This window comes from Physella acuta, unplaced genomic scaffold (genome assembly GCF_028476545.2).
Source record: "Physella acuta isolate Inbredline_101_S28 unplaced genomic scaffold, ASM2847654v3 ptg000607l, whole genome shotgun sequence".
Classification (NCBI taxonomy): domain Eukaryota; kingdom Metazoa; phylum Mollusca; class Gastropoda; family Physidae; genus Physella; species Physella acuta.
In genome coordinates, this window is record NW_026732126.1 from 1,082,150 (window position 1) to 1,101,317 (window position 19,168).

General features: G+C 37.4%; 1 protein-coding gene across 2 annotated transcripts; it reads left to right on the top strand.

The window, feature by feature from the left end:
• Positions 1-8,593: 8,593 nt before the first annotated feature.
• On the top strand, positions 8,594-18,600 carry LOC131947770 (peptidylglycine alpha-hydroxylating monooxygenase). 2 transcript variants are annotated; one of them, XM_059309067.1, is made up of 14 exons: positions 8,594-8,701; positions 9,568-9,711; positions 10,828-10,882; positions 11,009-11,099; positions 11,697-11,812; positions 12,787-12,876; positions 14,253-14,301; positions 15,284-15,348; positions 15,861-15,941; positions 16,499-16,575; positions 16,905-16,958; positions 17,266-17,315; positions 17,963-18,130; positions 18,376-18,600. In XM_059309067.1, the coding sequence occupies exons 2-14, from the start codon at positions 9,601-9,603 to the stop codon at positions 18,425-18,427; spliced, it is 1,059 nt and encodes a 352-aa protein (XP_059165050.1). In that variant the 5' UTR covers positions 8,594-8,701; positions 9,568-9,600; the 3' UTR covers positions 18,428-18,600. The 2 variants fall into 2 exon arrangements, with proteins under 2 accessions (XP_059165050.1, XP_059165051.1); XM_059309068.1 differs by having other exon boundaries at positions 8,598-8,701; positions 9,586-9,711.
• The last annotated feature ends 568 nt before the right edge of the window (positions 18,601-19,168 follow it).

Here is a 19,168-nt window from a genome sequence, read left to right on the forward strand (position 1 = left end):
TTAGTTGGAAAGAAAAAAAACAAATAATACATCAAGAAACTAAAATATTTGTTTAGGTAACTTACGAGAATTGTGATTAAAAATGTACATCTCCGCGCTTTTGAGCTGAAAAAAATAGAATCATATTTAAATTTTTTAATTAGTTTCAGAACATCAATTAAAAAAATGTCCCGTAATTTGCAACCAATGGATTAATGTTCAAATAAAATTATTTTTTTTTATATTGGTATCTGAATATCGATGGTACTTTCTTTTCAAATACCCCGTAACTTGCAACCAATGGATTAATGTCCAAATTAATATGTAGAAATAAACTCTGAGTTAAAAAAATAACTATCCAATGAGCTCTGAGCTTAAAATAAGATATCGTCTTGTGCTATTAGTTGATACAGTATTTTAGTTTCGTTTCGTTGGTGTTGATGTAATCCAATTTGTTATTTATGTGACTCAATTTGTTATTAACGTGATCCTATTTGTTATTGAAGTGATCCAATTTGTTATTAACGAGACGGATTTGTTAATTACGTGATTGTATTGTTATTGTTTTCAACGGGTCATTATTATTAAAGTGTATTTTTAACAAAACGCCTTTCTTCTTTTCGTTTTAAACTAAACGTGAAACATTCTGAATAGCGTATTTTAATTATTTTTTTATCTATGTTTCGTTAATTAGTTTTTTTTTTAATTAGCGTGGGTACAGATGATGCAATGCATTGATTTACTCGCTGTTTATTTCACACAACACGTAACGACTGTGTCAACACAATCATGGTTCTATTTTTAGCCTGTGCAGCGTTGACTAAACACCATAACATTGTAGAGATATATGCAATAGCTGGACATTGGTAGTTCAGTATTTTTCTAGACATCTTGACATTTTAGCATGTGTTTTGTTTAACATATTATTAAGTAAATCGTCTTTTTACCGTTTTTGCCAAAGAAATACGTGGCAGATGTAGTAGAGTTCGTTTGCTTCAATGACGCCAGTATACAAGAGGATAGTGTGGTCAGTATTAAGCTTAGTTTCCCCAACATGAGTTAGGTATCCATCAGAGCAGTGACGTAGATGTAGCGCGATTGTTCAGCGAGACAAACAGAGGGGGCGTGGCTGAATGTCAAACACGTGCTGTTCGTGTTGGTTGTTTGCAGAAGGCGACAGTAAAAGAAAACAATTTTTTTTGGGCTTTGCTTTATATGTATTAAAAGCTTACTTTGGAAACTTAAGGTAGGTCAAGGTTAAAGTAACGCTCCACATTGCGTTCAGATTTCAAGTTAGGTCAAGGTTAAAGCAACGATCCACATTACGTTCAGATTTCAAGTTAGGTCAAGGTCAATCACTAACGCATTGATTTACAATCTCAAGCAAGGTCAAGGTGCAGACTTTTCAGAGGAATAAACTATACGCAAGTTCACTTTTCTTGAACCCCACCCAACCCAACCCTGCCCTACCCAAACCCATCCAACTTCATTGAACCCCATCCGAGTAACACCAACAAACCCTTTTAATCTGACGTCATTAGGTTTTGTTTTGGGTTTTGCATTTGGTTTGTGCTAGGGTTAAGAAATGGCTTGATGTTTCGATGTCATCTAGCTATACGAGTACTGTTGTGTTATTTACGAGTACTGTTGTGTGATATACGAGTACTGTTGTGTGATATACGAGTACTGTTTTATTACTTGTTCTTCGCGGATGTTATCAAATTCCTCGTTTAAAAAAAACCGTCGCAAATTTTAAAAGCAATTCAAGTTTTACGCAATTTGTTTATAAATGACAACATTTAAGACAACTTTACCCATAGATAAATTCTTAAGCAACTTGCCTACGTGTTCCCCGTCACTGAGTAGTGTTGTTGTAAAGTTGTAAGCATGTTTGAACAATTTAACTCCGTCTCTACTTTCTCCAGTTACTGTTGTCTGTGCATTTGTTACTAAAGTTTACTGATCAGTAGACCCATCCTTACCCCCGCCCCACCCTCCCCCACCACTCTACGTGACTTATAGCACATCCAACTGTTGGCGATGTCTTTGTCCGCGTGCTAGGGCCTGGTAGTTGTGTGGTTTACCAGTTCACTTCACTGTTACTGTCTGTATGTATCATGGTTCAAATCCCATCTGACCACTTGACCACTCAACTCCACCTCAACTGTTGGTATCCAAGTCACTGCCGGTTGCAAAGTTTGTTTTTTAAAACCTCCATAGAAGCTGCTTTATCTTATAGTTGTGTTATTAACGCACGGGGACGGAGTGGCCTAGCGGTAGCGAGCGAGACTGCTAACCCAAACGTTTAGTGTTCGAATCCGATTTACGTCAGTAGCACCTACCTCATGTTAGGAAAAGCAAAGGTGGTTTGGCATAGTGCTGCGAAGGCACACACCATGACCCGCATACATACTCAATCTATCATTTCATTTCATTGAGCTCTTTTTTTACGATAGACAAACAATAAATAATAATCATTAAAAAAGTTTAAAAAACCCACGTTTTCTGATTGAACTAAAAAGTAGAAAATAAATGCTATACATCACAATAATGCAAGCGATCACTCTACTATAAGCGATCAAAAACGTGGGGCGCCGAAGTAAAAGTTATATTACTATTGATTAGATAATACTATTGACTTTTATTAGGGAGCTTGTAGAGAGTCAACAGTATTAGAAACTGTAAGAAAATCACGGCGCCCCACGTTTTTGATAGCTTATAGTAGAGTGATCGCTTGCATTATTGTGATGTATAGCATTTATTTTCTACTTTTTAGTTCAATCAGAAAACGTGGGTTTTTTAAAACTTTTTTAATGATTATTATTTTCTACTTTTTAGTCTTTGTCTGTTTGTTTGCATTAAAATCTCGTAAAAGTTGTATAGCATTAAAGTCTAGTAAAAAGACAACTCGTAAAAAACACGTTGTGTGAATACGTTACTGACTAGAACACATAGATTTGAACCCGCGCCGAGTGGGATAGCCCCATAGCAATCGTGCGCCCAACCACTCGACCTTATCGTCTCCCCCAAACTGGCCACCAGTGGTAATAGTTACCTCCTGTAAGTTTAAAGTCGGTTAAAACTAAATTATCTGCCCCTAAGCCTGTCGCGACTTGGGATCGTTCGCTTCACTGCGCGCGGCAAGAGAGAGGCTAGCTACGCGTCGCTGGTTTTTTTTCTAATGGCTCGCAGAGGAGAATTATATATATAGATTATATAGCGGTCTAAAATGCTCAATAAAATGTTTCCATTGATCAATTTAGTAATAATAACAATTGAATATTCTATGGTCATCCAAAAGAAAGCTTCCCTGAAAATTTCAGCGCGCTAGCTAACTGGGAAGTGCCAGAAATTTCGATCGCAAGATTGGATTGGAAAAACAGACAGAGAAAGCAAGTTAAAGAAAACGTGGGAAAATAATGACTTTAGCTTTACCTACTTGTACCAGTGGACCTTATAAATTAGACGAGTTACGTCCCCTCTGTAAGTCACGAGTGACCGTTCCTGGCCCAGAAAACTAGGTGTACAAAGTAGAGTTTCTGACTTTCTGTTCTAGATTTCAAACAGGAATAATTAATTTCTTTAAAGAACTAGTTCAGTCAAGTCTGAGAAATATTTAAAAAAATAATTTATCTTTGTATATATAACAAGACTGACCTTCAGTCAAAACCGACGAGGGAGTTAACCTCGTGGGCGTGTGGGTAAACAGACGACATACTCTTGACGTCACGGGTCACCGCGTTGGGTACACCAACACCTTGACCTTGAATTCTTCTAAAATTATAAAAGTTAACTTTTCTTTTATACTCGTCCTAACGCTGTGTTACTTATGCATTTTTCTCACTCTTAATTAGCTCAGCCCGAGTTTACTCAAACCTACACATGAGCCTATGGTTGTGTACATATGCTAGTTTATTCCGCCTCTATCACCGTTACAGTAGTCAAAGGTGAGGAGTTATCTCCCATGTTTGATGAAGATTAATTTAAATTTACGCGTGCATCAATGGACGTGTTTTAGACTAGAGAATGATCTAAAGTTATTGACTTGGTTTTCACAGTTTACTACTTTATAAGCTATTTTTTAATTTATTTTTTTTTTTTTTTTTTTTTTTTTTTTTTTTTTTTTTTTTGTTGTTGTTGTTGACTACACGTTAATCTTTTAAATCGAGGTAATGCTAAAAATAAATCTTTCAACAATATATGTCTAACTATATATATATATATATATATATATATATATATATATATATGTATATATATATATATAATGAATCATACTCACATATACATACAACTGCAGATATTTGTTGCAAAAAGGTTGGGTAAAAAAAACATACTCAAAACATAACTGAATCTCTCAAGACTTAGTTGATTTCGTTCATACACCGCCAAAGAGTGCAATATTTATCCAATAATTAATACAATGACGTCACTTCGGAGAGGGGGGGAGGGGGGTCAGGAAGGGAGGGGTGTTGAATACAGAGAGACACATGTGATATTGACCATGTCAACGAAGATTTGCCAAATGGAAAGTTTGATATTTGAGTTAACTGGCAGTTGAGTTAATGAAATAATAACGGTGAAATACTGTCTGTATATATTATACCAAATATTGACTTGACACATTTCGTCTATTTACACAAACATAACTTTGACATCTTCTGCAAATATCACGGGCGTACTACGGTATCATTATCGGTCATAGTTTGTATTTGCCCGTGTGTTAAGCTAATACTTTTTTAAAAACCACTTTCCGTGAAATCGTATCGTTTCCGTCAGGCAACACTGACGCCTTTCGTGCGACATTCTTGCAGAAATTCATGGTACTCAGTGTGAAATTGTTGTATGATACCATGGTACTCAGTGTGAAATTGTTGTATGATATCACGGTACTCAGTGTGAAATTGTTGTATGATATCACCGTACTCAGTGTGAAATTGTTGTGTGATACCACGGTACTCAGTGTGAGATTGTTGTGTGATACCACGGTACTCAGTGTGAGATTGTTGTGTGATACCATGGTACTCAGTGTGAAATTGTTGTGTGATACCACGGTACTCAGTGTGAAATTGTTGTGTGATACCATGGTACTCAGTGTGAAATAGTTGCGTGATATCACGGTACTCAGTGTGAAATAGTTGTATGATACCACGGTACTCAGTGTGAAATAGTTGTAAGATACCATGGTACTCAGTGTGAGATTGTTGTGTGATACCATGGTACTCAGTGTGAAATAGTTGTATGATACCACGGTACTCAGTGTGAAATAGTTGTATGATACCACGGTACTCAGTGTGAAATTGTTGTATGATATCACGGTACTCAGTGTGAAATTGTTGTATGATATCACGGTACTCAGTGTGAAATTGTTGTATGATATCACGGTACTCAGTGTGAAATTGTTGTATGATATCACCGTACTCAGTGTGAAATTGTTGTGTGATACCACGGTACTCAGTGTGAGATTGTTGTGTGATACCACGGTACTCAGTGTGAGATTGTTGTGTGATACCATGGTACTCAGTGTGAAATTGTTGTGTGATACCACGGTACTCAGTGTGAAATTGTTGTGTGATACCATGGTACTCAGTGTGAAATAGTTGCGTGATATCACGGTACTCAGTGTGAAATTGTTGTATGATATCACGGTACTCAGTGTGAAATTGTTGTGTGATACCACGGTACTCAGTGTGAAATTGTTGTATGATACCACGGTACTCAGTGTGAAATAGTTGTAAGATACCATGGTACTCAGTGTGAGATTGTTGTGTGATACCATGGTACTCAGTGTGAAATAGTTGTATGATACCACGGTACTCAGTGTGAAATAGTTGCATGATACCACGGTACTCAGTGTGAAATTGTTGTATGATACCATGGTACTCAGTGTGAAATTGTTGTGTGATACCACGGTACTCAGTGTGAAATTGTTGTATGATATCACGGTACTCAGTGTGAAATTGTTGTGTGATACCACGGTACTCAGTGTGAAATTGTTGTATGATACCACGGTACTCAGTGTGAAATAGTTGTAAGATACCATGGTACTCAGTGTGAAATAGTTGTATGATACCACGGTACTCAGTGTGAAATAGTTGTATGATACCACGGTACTCAGTGTGAAATAGTTGTATGATACCACGGTACTCAGTGTGAAATAGTTGTAAGATACCATGGTACTCAGTGTGAAATTGTTGTATGATACCATGGTACTCGGTGTGAAATTGTTGTATGATATTACGGTACTCAGTGTACAATTGTTGTGTGATATCACGGCATTCAGTGTGAAATTGTTGTATGATATCACCGTACTCAGTGTGAAATTGTTGTATGATATCACGGTACTCAGTGTGAAATTGTTGTATGATATCACGGTACTCAGTGTGAAATTGTTGTATGATATCACCGTACTCAGTGTGAAATAGTTGTAAGATACCATGGTACTCAGTGTGAGATTGTTGTGTGATACCATGGTACTCAGTGTGAAATAGTTGTATGATACCACGGTACTCAGTGTGAAATAGTTGTATGATACCACGGTACTCAGTGTGAAATTGTTGTATGATACCATGGTACTCAGTGTGAAATTGTTGTGTGATACCACGGTACTCAGTGTGAAATTGTTGTATGATATCACGGTACTCAGTGTGAAATTGTTGTGTGATACCACGGTACTCAGTGTGAAATTGTTGTATGATACCACGGTACTCAGTGTGAAATAGTTGTAAGATACCATGGTACTCAGTGTGAAATAGTTGTATGATACCACGGTACTCAGTGTGAAATAGTTGTATGATACCACGGTACTCAGTGTGAAATAGTTGTATGATACCACGGTACTCAGTGTGAAATAGTTGTAAGATACCATGGTACTCAGTGTGAAATTGTTGTATGATACCATGGTACTCGGTGTGAAATTGTTGTATGATATTACGGTACTCAGTGTACAATTGTTGTGTGATATCACGGCATTCAGTGTGAAATTGTTGTATGATATCACCGTACTCAGTGTGAAATTGTTGTATGATATCACGGTACTCAGTGTGAAATTGTTGTATGATATCACGGTACTCAGTGTGAAATTGTTGTATGATATCACCGTACTCAGTGTGAAATAGTTGTAAGATACCATGGTACTCAGTGTGAGATTGTTGTGTGATACCATGGTACTCAGTGTGAAATAGTTGTATGATACCACGGTACTCAGTGTGAAATAGTTGTATGATACCACGGTACTCAGTGTGAAATTGTTGTATGATACCATGGTACTCAGTGTGAAATTGTTGTGTGATACCACGGTACTCAGTGTGAAATTGTTGTATGATATCACGGTACTCAGTGTGAAATTGTTGTGTGATACCACGGTACTCAGTGTGAAATTGTTGTATGATACCACGGTACTCAGTGTGAAATAGTTGTAAGATACCATGGTACTCAGTGTGAAATAGTTGTATGATACCACGGTACTCAGTGTGAAATAGTTGTATGATACCACGGTACTCAGTGTGAAATAGTTGTATGATACCACGGTACTCAGTGTGAAATAGTTGTAAGATACCATGGTACTCAGTGTGAAATTGTTGTATGATACCATGGTACTCGGTGTGAAATTGTTGTATGATATTACGGTACTCAGTGTACAATTGTTGTGTGATATCACGGCATTCAGTGTGAAATGACTGTGTGACACCACGGATTGTGTGATACCACATATCACGGCATCAGGGCGTCATGCTTGGGGTGGTGGTGATACCCGCACCCTACTCCAAAACAAATATTTGAGCTGTCAACTCTTAAAGGTACAAAAAACATTGTTCAATTTTTTAAAATGTACAAACAAACGGCACAATTTGAACAATCTACAAAAAAACTATTTTGTTTTTAAAAGGTAATAAAACTAACATTTTCCTTTTTTTTAAAGGTACAAACACTATGTTCAAACAGTTATCGATTACAATATTTAACCATATTTTTTTTAAAGTAAAAAAAAAATAATTTCAATGTGGAAATAGGACAAAACACTTCTCATATTGTTAAACTTATAGCACACTTTGTTTAGTACGTTAACGATTAAAATACACTTACATTTTGTCAAAGAAACAAAGCAAACAGTATATTTTACCAAAAGGTACAAACTACCCTGTTTAACTTGATAAAGCCTATATCACATTTTCAACATGCAAGATGATATTTAAATAATAAACAAACCTACCTCAAACGTTGGAGGTAAACATTATCGCATTTCACCCCATCTATTTAATTATTAATTATTTAAATTTTATCTTATGTAAACTATAGCGAACCACGGCCATAGTGACCCATATAAACAGATTCTGTGACGTAAAAAAAACGTCTAAAGAAAGGCGTTACACGTAATATATGAATGACACTTCGCAAGGCGAACATTGCGCCACTGTCGGCGACGTAAGCAAATTGAATCATTAGTCGGTAGAAAAATAGGCGGACGTGCAAGAAACAATACCTGAAAGAAAACGATATTGATTTGTCCTGGTTGACAATCGAACAGATGGGTTGTCTGTGTCAATAGATCTTGCACTACAGCAAACACCAGGGGTGGGGGAGGGGGTATCATACTTTGATTCAGACCTCAACACCGACCTCATTTCTCTCAGTTTAAATTGGGGTGCTGAAGGCTAAAGTCAGAGCAGAGTTACTTCCCTGACTTCATCACTCATTCAGCACTTGATAGCTTTGTACTCGGGTAAGATAAAGATTTCTTTTCGATTTGTTTTTCAAAGAGTTTTTAAATTACTTCAATGAGGAATGGTTTTGGACCGAAACTAGCTGGTTAAAAAATGTTTGTTTTTTAACTGCGTTTTTTTTTTCTTTTTAAAAATAATAAACTTAATACAAAAAACAAAAACTTTTTAAAATTGAAAATTTTTTAAATAAAAAAAAAAGAAAATTAATTTATTTTGATAAAATCTATTGAATTAATTACCTAAAGTCCTTTAGGGTAACTGACGTTCTCTAATGCTAGAAGAACGTTACAAAGTAACAAGAGATCACAAAATGTTTATTAAAATTAACGAGTAAAATGGTCAATAGCATTGTGTAAATTATTTGTCCAAAAGATTTTAAAATTGATTTTTATTAAAAGAATTAGCCATTACCAAAACTCGTAATGGATGACAAACTTATATGAAAACAAAAAACAAAGTCGACTTAGCCTAGGCTAAGAACCAATCATCATTTTATGCTAACAATATCAGAAGGTATTTTAATTTCCCACAAAAATACAGTATCGTTATAAATTCCTGACTATCTAAAGGTAGGCATAGACCTTGATACAGTATAAGGCTACTTCGTCTGATGAAATAACATATAATTTGCCAGAAGTTTGTTACTTCAATGATACATGAAAAAAGAAGTCTAAAAAGCTACAAGATTTAACACTAAAGGTTTTAACTTAAACAAAAATATGACATTTAAAACAGCGGTATTCCAGTTTTTATTTTAATTTCTATTTAGGTGTTAGCAATTCATTTATATGTGAAGTAGTTGAAAGTTAACTTTCGAGTGAGGTTAATGATTTAAAAATGTAACATGTACTCTTCTTCATTCTAGAACGTGCTGCTTCGGTAGTTGGACCGGACCAAGATGGCGGCCCTTGTTGTTGTGACGTTGTTGATGATGACGTTTGTTGCAAGCCACGCCCAGAGCGGTGCCCTTGAGATCGACCTGCTCATGCCCGCAGTTCAGCCACAGGATGTGAGTGATTCTTGTCACGTGACTCATCCCCTCACAACCCTCCCATCCACTGCTTGAGTTGAACGCCGACATTTTGTTTGTACTCAGTGATTTAAGTTACACTGTCACTCCATGCTTTATTCCCTTGCCTTAAGCTACCCAGGGGGGGGGGGGGGGAAGGGGCGCTATACCCAGTGTCGCCACCTCTTTCACGGACATATATATATATATATATATATATATATATATATATATATATATATATATATATATATACAAATATATATATATATATATATATATATATATATACATACATATATATGATGTACTAAGTAAAGAATACTCTTTAAACCTAGCGATCCATTGGGCAGATGAAGTAGAGTACATATGTTTATTGACCTCGGCATTTGAAGGGAATGTGTGGTCAGCTGTATTATGTACTAAGGCTATGGGTAATTTGGTGTCACCCCCACCCATGATGATGTCACCCCCATCCATAATGGGTGTCACACCATGACGAGGACTTGACATTCCATTTTGTCTCCTGAGGAACCAAGGGCTACAGCCACACCTCTCCATTAGTCTCTGCGCAGCTCCCTTTATTTGTGCCCGTGTTAGCCCGTCAGCTCTACTTCTATTGTCCTTCTCCAGGATTTCCTTGGCCGGCCTACTTTCCTCTTCCCCTAGGGATTTCAGTCTTATGCTTTTATCGCGATATTATCCCTCATCATGATGGTGTATATTCGTAATTTAACAGACCCAAAATACATGTCTTTTTTATTTATTTATTTTTTTTTTATATGTTTAATATCGTTCATCAGATTTTACAAAATAAGTATAAAATGTAACCAGTAGCATATCAGAAGAACTAAGCAGATCTTAAAATAACTATTGCCTTCCTTTGCTAAAGTGTTTCTAAACACGACTTAAGATAACTATTACCTTCTTTGCTAAGTATTTCTGAATTTGGCTTGGGATAACTATTACATCTCTTTCTTAAAGTGTTTCTAAACTCAATTTGAGATAACTATTACCTCCTTTAGCTAACGAGTTTCTAAATACGACTTAAGATAACTATTACCTCCCTTTGCTAAAGTGTTTCAGTTAAATGAGTTATTTCCCTTCTGTCCCTAGCCCGACACTTACCTGTGTATGACCAAGAAGGTTGATGACGTCCACAGGTATATCTGTGAGTACAAACTGTTTTTAACGGGTCTATTTATAATCTCTCGAAGCTTTAGCTAACTAAAAATGAGTAGAGTTTGATTAGGTTTCAGAGAAACTTTGACCTAACTGTTTTTGTTCCCTGTCTCAGCTGGATTCGTTCCCAAAGCTGACCCAGACATCGCTCATCACATGCTGCTTTTTGGTTGTGAGATACCCGGGGGCAAGGTTGGAACTGTGTGGTGAGTGGTGTGGTGTGTGGGGCTGTGGTGTGGTGTGTGGTTAGTGCAGTGGTGTGTGGGGCTTTGGTGTGGTAAGTGGTGTGCGGTGTTTGGTTCGTGGTGTGTGGTGTGTTGTGTGTGGCGTGTGGGACTGTGCGGTAGTGGTGTGGTGTATGGTGTATGGTGTGTAGGAAGTGATGTTGTGTGTGGCACATTGTTGTGAGTGGTTTGTTGTGTGGTGTTGTGAGTGGTGTGGGGTGTTGATGTGTGGTGTGTAGTGTGATGAGTGATGTGGTGTGGTGTAGCGTGTGGGACTGTGGGTTAGTGGTGTGGGGTGTGGTGTTGTGCCTGAGAGGTGTGTTTTCTGATTAGTGTTTTGAGTGTTGTGTGGTGTGGTGTGGTGAGTGGTGTAATGTGATGTACGGCGTGTTGTGTTGAATGTTGTGGTGTGGGTGTGTGGTGTGTGATGTGGCAGGTGGGAATGTGTCGTGAGTGGTGTGGTGAGTGGCGTTAACGTTTTGGTTTAAATTTTCTCTGACGGTGCTTGTAAAAAAGACCTAACACTCTGTATGAAATGACCTAACCATCTGTGTATATAATGACCTATTGACCTAACAGGAACTGTGGCGAGATGACCTCAACCAGCGGCTACAAGCGTGGAGCTGTGTGTGCTGCTGGACGTAACATCATCTACGCCTGGGCCCTGGACGCACCTAGGCTAAACCTACCTGCAGGTCAGTAGGTTGTCTGGACACCTAGGCTAAACCTACCTGCAGGTCAGTTGGTGGACAGCTACGCTAAACCTACCCGCAGGTCAGTAGGTTGTCTGGACACCTAAGCTAAACCTACCTGCAGGTCAGTTGTCTGGACACCTAGGCTAAACCTACCTGCAGGTCAGTAGGTTGTCTGGACACCTAGGCTAAACCTACCTGCAGGTCAGTTGGTTGTCTGGACACCTAGGCTAAACCTACCTGCAGGTCAGTTGTCTGGACACCTAGGCTAAACCTACCTGCAGGTCAGTTGTCTGGACACCTAGGCTAAACCTACCTGCAGGTCAGTTGGTTGTCTGGACACCTAGGCTAAACCTACCTGCAGGTCAGTTGGTTGTTTTTGGACACTTAGGCTAAACCTTCCCGCAGGTCAGTAGGTGTTTTTGGACACTTAGGCTAAACCTACCTGCAGGTCAGTGTGGAGACTGGGTGGGGTGGAATCTGTGTGAGGTGACATCTGATAGTGGTTGACATCTGATGGCGTGTGACATTTACTGATGGGTGACAGCAGTTTGTGGTGATACATGTCAGGCTTGTTGATAAAAAATGTCTTTAAAAATCTCAGTTATTTCAAGATCTCTGATGAAAAAAGAATTATATTTTAAAATTCTCAAACAAAAAAAGAAAGGCTTGAGCACTTAAAAAAGACGGGAAACACATTAGCTGGAACAGCAACCCATCTAGGTGAAAAACTCCAATAACAGACAACTGCTACTTTGTTTATTCTTCATGGGTGAACAAAGGCTACGGAAGACAATTCAGAAAGAAAAGTTAGAATCAACATCCAAAAATCGCGCATAATTCGCTGACATGAAAACTTAATTGTGTTGAAATAATCTCCTTCAATATTTTATAATTTAGAACAAAGAAGAAGAATTTGCAGATGTGCCATACCTATTTAAATCTGTCAAACCAAACCGATTCTCTATTTTGAACAGACGTGTCGTTTGATGTTGGCAGTGGCACAGCTAGCAAGTACTTGGTACTTCAGGTGCACTACAAAAACATTACAAGCTTTAAACCACCAAGTAAGTCAAACATGTAGCCTAGCTATTTATTTTTTCACTATATAGCTCTGCTATCTCGTGTTGCTAACATCATCTAATTGTACATGTTAATTACGGAAAATTATGAGAAAATCGTGTGGTCCCACACGATCCAATAAGAGTTAACGGAAGATCGATCCAACGATCGATCGATTGATTGATTGATTGATTGATTGAAAATTATCACCAAACAAATCTTAAAAGAGGACATCGTTGACTAGAAGTGACGTAAATAAATAAAAACAACGAAAACGCAGTGTTACAACAAAAATATCAAAAATAAAGATTTTAAAAACAAGTAAAATATGTTTAAAATATTATATTGGTAAACATAAAAAACTTCAAGAGGAAAAATTAGAGGCTTTTGGTAGATATTTTACAAGAGTAACCATCACATACTTGATTAAAAAAAAGTTGTTTGAAGTGAAAATGTAACGACCACATACTTGACAGAAAAAAAAAATAAGTTCGTGTATGAAATGAAAATGTAACGACCACATACTTGACAGAAAAAAATAAGTTCGTGTATGAAATGAAAATGTAACGACCACATACTTGACAAAATAAAAGTTCCCGTGTGACAATGTAACTTGACCACAAAAAGAGGTCATGAGTGAAAGAGACTATCATTTCTTGAAACTTTTTTATTGCACTAGAGTTATGGCACCCGCTTGTCAACAACATCTTTACAACTATTATACAACATTTACACACCAACACCACACGAATGACAACAACAACAACATCAATAGCAACATCACAGGGGTGGATCTGGTTTACTGACAACCCCGGTCCCAATCATCTCCCTTCCGGGTTGGCGTTTGGGACCAGGTGGTTGCCCCACGTGACCCACATGGCACTCAACTTACTCACAGCCCCACGATGAGCGGGCTGAGGTCACCGCGACCTCATGGCAAGTCATGCTTGACCTTGCACATTGGAGTTTCACTTTTTCGATTCACTTTCTAGCGGACCTCGATAGACCTACTTTGCAGAGAATTTATATACAGTTGATCTTGAACTCATGAATAAATCACCGTTTTTATTGCTTATAAATATTCTGGTCAAATATTTAAAAATTGCCCGTGTTTATGTATTTTTCATGTGCATTTCTTATATTATTTGTCTGAATACTATCAAGAATTGTATTGTTGAATGTATGGCGTAATGAAAGATAATTTAAAGAAAAATGTTTGTTTTACTTGTGCTGTCAAGTTTCCCCCCCTTACAGAAAAACATGAAGAGAGTTGCCTGTTCTTGTTTATGGATGTAACTGCAGACTGAACTGTTTACATTATGATGGGTAGTTTTCTTTCTGTTCTAAGTCTCTTTCACTACACAGTCACCTTCATCCCCAGGAAACAACACTGATAGTTCTGGTGTGACTCTAGTGACTAGCACAACACCGTGAGTATAAAACTTGTGTGATTCTAGTGACTAGCATAACACCGTGAGTATAAAACTTGTGTGACTCTAGTGACTAGCACAACACCGTGAGTATAAAACATGTGTGATTCTAGTGACTAGCACAACACCGTGAGTATTAAACTTGTGTGATTCTAGTGACTAGCACAACACCGTAAGTATAAAACTTGTGTGATTCTATTGACTAGCACAACACCGTGAGTATAAAACTTGTGTGATTCTAGTGACTAGCACAACACCGTAAGTATAAAACTTGTGTGATTCTATTGACTAGCACAACACCGTGAGTATAAAACTTGTGTGATTCTAGTGACTAGCACAACACCGTGAGTATAAAACTTGTGTGATTCTAGTGACTAGCACAACACCGTGAGTATAAAACTTGTGTGACTTTAGTGACTAGCACAACACCGTGAGTATAAAACTTGTGTGATTCTAGTGACTAGCACAACACCGTGAGTATAAAACTTGTGTGATTCTAGTGACTAGCACAACACCGTGAGTATAAAACATGTGTGATTCTAGTGACTAGCACAACACCGTGAGTATAAAACTTGCGTGATTCTAGTGACTAGCACAACACCGTGAGTATAAAACTTGTGTGATTCTAGTGACTAGCACAACACCGTGAGTATAAAACTTGTGTGATTCTAGTGACTAGCACAACACCGTGAGTATAAAACTTGTGCGATTCTAGTGACTAGCACAACACCGTGAGTATAAAACTTGTGTGATTCTAGTGACTAGCACAACACCTTGAGTATAAAACTTGTGTGATTCTAGTGACTAGCACAACACCGTGAGTATAAAACTTGTGTGACTCTAGTGACTAGCACAACACCGTGAGTATAAAACTTACTTGTGTGAGTTTGTAAACTTTCATAAAGTTGCTAACTACTGCATTGCGTTGTTTCATTAAGTAAAGCTGGGGATAATTTGCTATAAATTGTTTTGTTTTTTCAAGGACAACAAAAGAAGCCGCCATTTTGTTTTTCGGAACAAGCGGCTACATCCCAGCTAACAGTGTTGGTAAGACATCAAATATCAACATCAAATGTCAACATCAAATATCAACATCAAATATCAACATCAAATATCAACATCAAATATCAACATCAAATATCAACATCAAATATCAACATCAAATATCAACATCAAATATCAACATCACATATCAACATCCAATATCAACATCGAATAAAAAAATCAAATATCAACATCCACTATCAAATGTCATCTTCAAATATGAATATCAAATATCAACATCGAATATCAGCATCAAATATCAACATCGAATATCAACATCAATCATCAACATCAAATATCAACATCAAATATCGACATCAAATCTTTACATCTAAGCTTCAACACTAAACCACTACATTTGACTAAAAATAACTGTAAAAAGTATTATCTAGTTAATTAAAAGCATACTTTATATTAAACAATTGAGAAGATTATCAATATTTATCACAACCTTACGTTGGCTTCTTGCACCACTAATTCGACCCCGCCCCCCCCTTCTTTTGTTTTTGTGACAGAATACTTCGAGGCTGCTTGCGTCATCACTGCTGACGTCACACTCTACCCATTTGCCTATAGAGTACACACACACTCCAACGGTTGGTGAATTTTTTTTTTGTTGTATCACATATTTATTTTGTTATAACAAGATGTTTATGCTATAGAGTCCACACACTCCAATGGTTACTGAATTGCTTGTTACATCGCTCATTTTTCTGTTACAAAGAGATATTTTAGTTATAAATTAGCTGGCCATTACCCATTAGCTTAATTAACAATTTGTGTTTTGCAAAATGTCGAATTTCAACTGGCTCTTACTCTAACTGCCATATAAAACACGACAGCATGTTTTCAAATGGGAAAACTCTTTTTGGTTCCTGAGAGAAATCAGCATTACGAGTTTTCCAGCATCATTAAACTCAGATATTTAGTTAGGTCAGCCGCTCTAACGAATACCCTCAATAGTATGTGGCGAGGCTATTACCTTTTCAAAATCAGTTAAAACCCCAGTTTTACTTATACTTATTTAAAAAACACAATAAAGAAAAAAAAAACAGAAATATAATTGATTACTGCAGACATTGCAATGATTTCTGACCTAAAATTATAGATTGTACCGTTGACGAGTTCATTCTATTATTAATTACAAATCTAGGTCGTGTTGTTGCTGGCTATCGCATCCGTAACGGCAACTGGACGGAAATGGGAAGGAAAGACCCTCGTCTTCCACAGGTAATTTTCTTAATAACATGACAAAAGGGAGGTAGCTTACTATAAATTTAATTCGTGCTATTTTTCTAGTTATCTTTCTTTGACCAGTTCCTGTAGCTGGTCACATAAAGGGAAATAACTGAGTAATTAATAATAATTGTCTATTTTTTGAGTTGTCTTTCTTTGACCGTTTCTTTAAAACTGATACTTTAAGGGGAAGTAACTGAGTATTAAATAGATATTACTGATTAATGCTAGTTCTTACCTCATGTATTAAACACATTCTTTTTAAAAATACGTATTCATTAATTTACAAAATTGTAAAAGTAACCCGAATTGTTTTTTTGAAGATGTTCTACAATGTCACCAACCCTGGTCTAGACATAAAGAAGAACGATGTCTTGGTAAGTTTTCTTTTATTTTCTTCAAGATGTTTTTTAAAACTAATTGTTGCATATTTTCGTATGTACAACAATCCAATTCAACTAAAAAGTAGAAACAAATTTGCACGATTTAGTAAAAGTCATAATCAATTTAAAAAAAAAATAGTGTAGACCCTATCATCGCATGCATTTTAAAGCCATTTACTTCGATTTTTAAAAAAACTTTTGTCTTAACAAACCCGTTCATACCACCTTTACTACTGGCTTCTATACCTTAATACGTCCTAGCCCACCCATTTCTTACATAATGTCTGTGTATTTGTCTCAGGCTTTCCGCTGTACCATGGAGAATCTGAACGCCAGAAACATCCAGATTGGGTGAGTTATATGGTCACACATCAGGACTCTCTTGGTGTAAGTGTGTGTGTTTGATGTGGTATTCCTGTGTGTGTTGCGAGAGGTTACGGTCACAGGTAAGTACTGAGGTGTGTGTTTGTGTGTGTATGTATGTGTACGTTTGTGTGTTACCACTGACTGACCACCATACCCATGTCACCACTGACTGACCACCATGTCACCACTGACTGACCACCATGTCACCACTGACTGACCACCATGCCACCACTGACTGACCACCATGACACCACTGACTGACCACCATGCCACCACTGACTGACCACCATGACACCACTGACTGACCACCATGCCACCACTGACTGACCACCATGACACCACTGACTGACCACCATGCCACCACTGAATGTTCACCATGTCACCACTGACTGACCACCATGTCACCACTGACTGACCAGCATGTCACCACTGACTGCCCAACATGTCACCACTGACTGACCACCATATCACCACTGAATGTTCACCATGTCACCACTGACTGACCAACATGTGACCACTGACTGATCACCATATCACCACTGACTGACCACCATGTCACCACTGACTGACCACCATGTCACCACTGAATGACCACCATGTCACCACTGACTGACCACCTTGCACCTGCCCAGGCCTACCGTGAACGACGAGATGTGCAACCTGTACCTGATGTACTACGTGGACAGAACACCTGACCTGGGCAGCCACACCTGTCAGTCAGGTGGTCCACCCTACTGGTTCTGGACCAGCTACGCCAACCAGCGAGCCATCAACCTCGCTGGCCAACCCAAGGACGTCAGGTATGTCTCAACCCGCTGATGCTGATTTGTACTTTTATTTAAAGACAAGAATTCGCGAGATAAACAATTATTGTTGTCTACAGGGTCTCAATTCTGATACGGATATGTTTATATATATATATATATATATATATATATATATATATATATATATATATATATATATATATATATATATATATATATATATATATATATATGTTTATTTGTAAAATGCATACCACATCCACTCCTCCTATCCACAGCATCATACCAGGCACAGACACCCCCTACATTAGAAAAATAAATCGAGGATAAAAAAAAAACGACACAAACATTTTCTGAATTCGGACTTGTGGCCAAAATGATTATTTTTCATTCTATTTTTATAACTCTCTATTGTTAATTTTAAACTAAAATTTAACATACCTGATGCGGTTATGGTTAAATATGTTTTGGTGTTTACCGTTCAATAATAAAACTGTCTTAGCTATAAAATTGTTTTGTGTTTTTTAGATTTTTTTCTTTCATTAATAAAACCAATTAGTAACAAAGCTAGGGTTTCTGCTATATTGCTGACACATTTGTGTGCTAAAATAAAATAAAAAGTCAGCAACATATTGATGAGCTTGATGCCGTCTAGCCAAAGCTTTTATCTGATGCTCTTTGCTACCAGTACTAATAGCACCAGCATAGCTACCAATATCATTACCACCACCATAGCTACAAATACCAATAGCACCAGTATCAGTAGCACGAACTTAGCTACCAGTACCATTAGCACCAGCCAGTATTTGCTACCAGTATCAATAGCACCAGCACATCTACCAGTATCATTAGTACCAACATAGCTACTAGTACCACTAGCACCAGTATTTTCTACCAGTACCAATAGCACCTGTATTTGCTACCAGTACCAATAGCACCTGTATTTGCTACCAGTACCAATAGCACCAGCCAGTATTTGCTACCAATACCAGTAGCACCAGCATAGCTACTGTATTTAATCATCTGTTTTATTTTATATAATTATTGGGGGCAAATGCATTATTAAAGAAT

Coding starts and splice junctions, on each gene's coding strand:
- LOC131947770 (XM_059309067.1), top strand. CDS start 9,601: ATGGCGGCCCTTGTTGTTGTGACGTTGTTGATGATGACGTTTGTTGCA. Junction 9,712..10,827: donor CCGCAGTTCAGCCACAGGAT/GTGAGTGATTCT, acceptor TTCTGTCCCTAG/CCCGACACTTACCTGTGTAT. Junction 17,316..17,962: donor GCCAGAAACATCCAGATTGG/GTGAGTTATATG, acceptor GCACCTGCCCAG/GCCTACCGTGAACGACGAGA.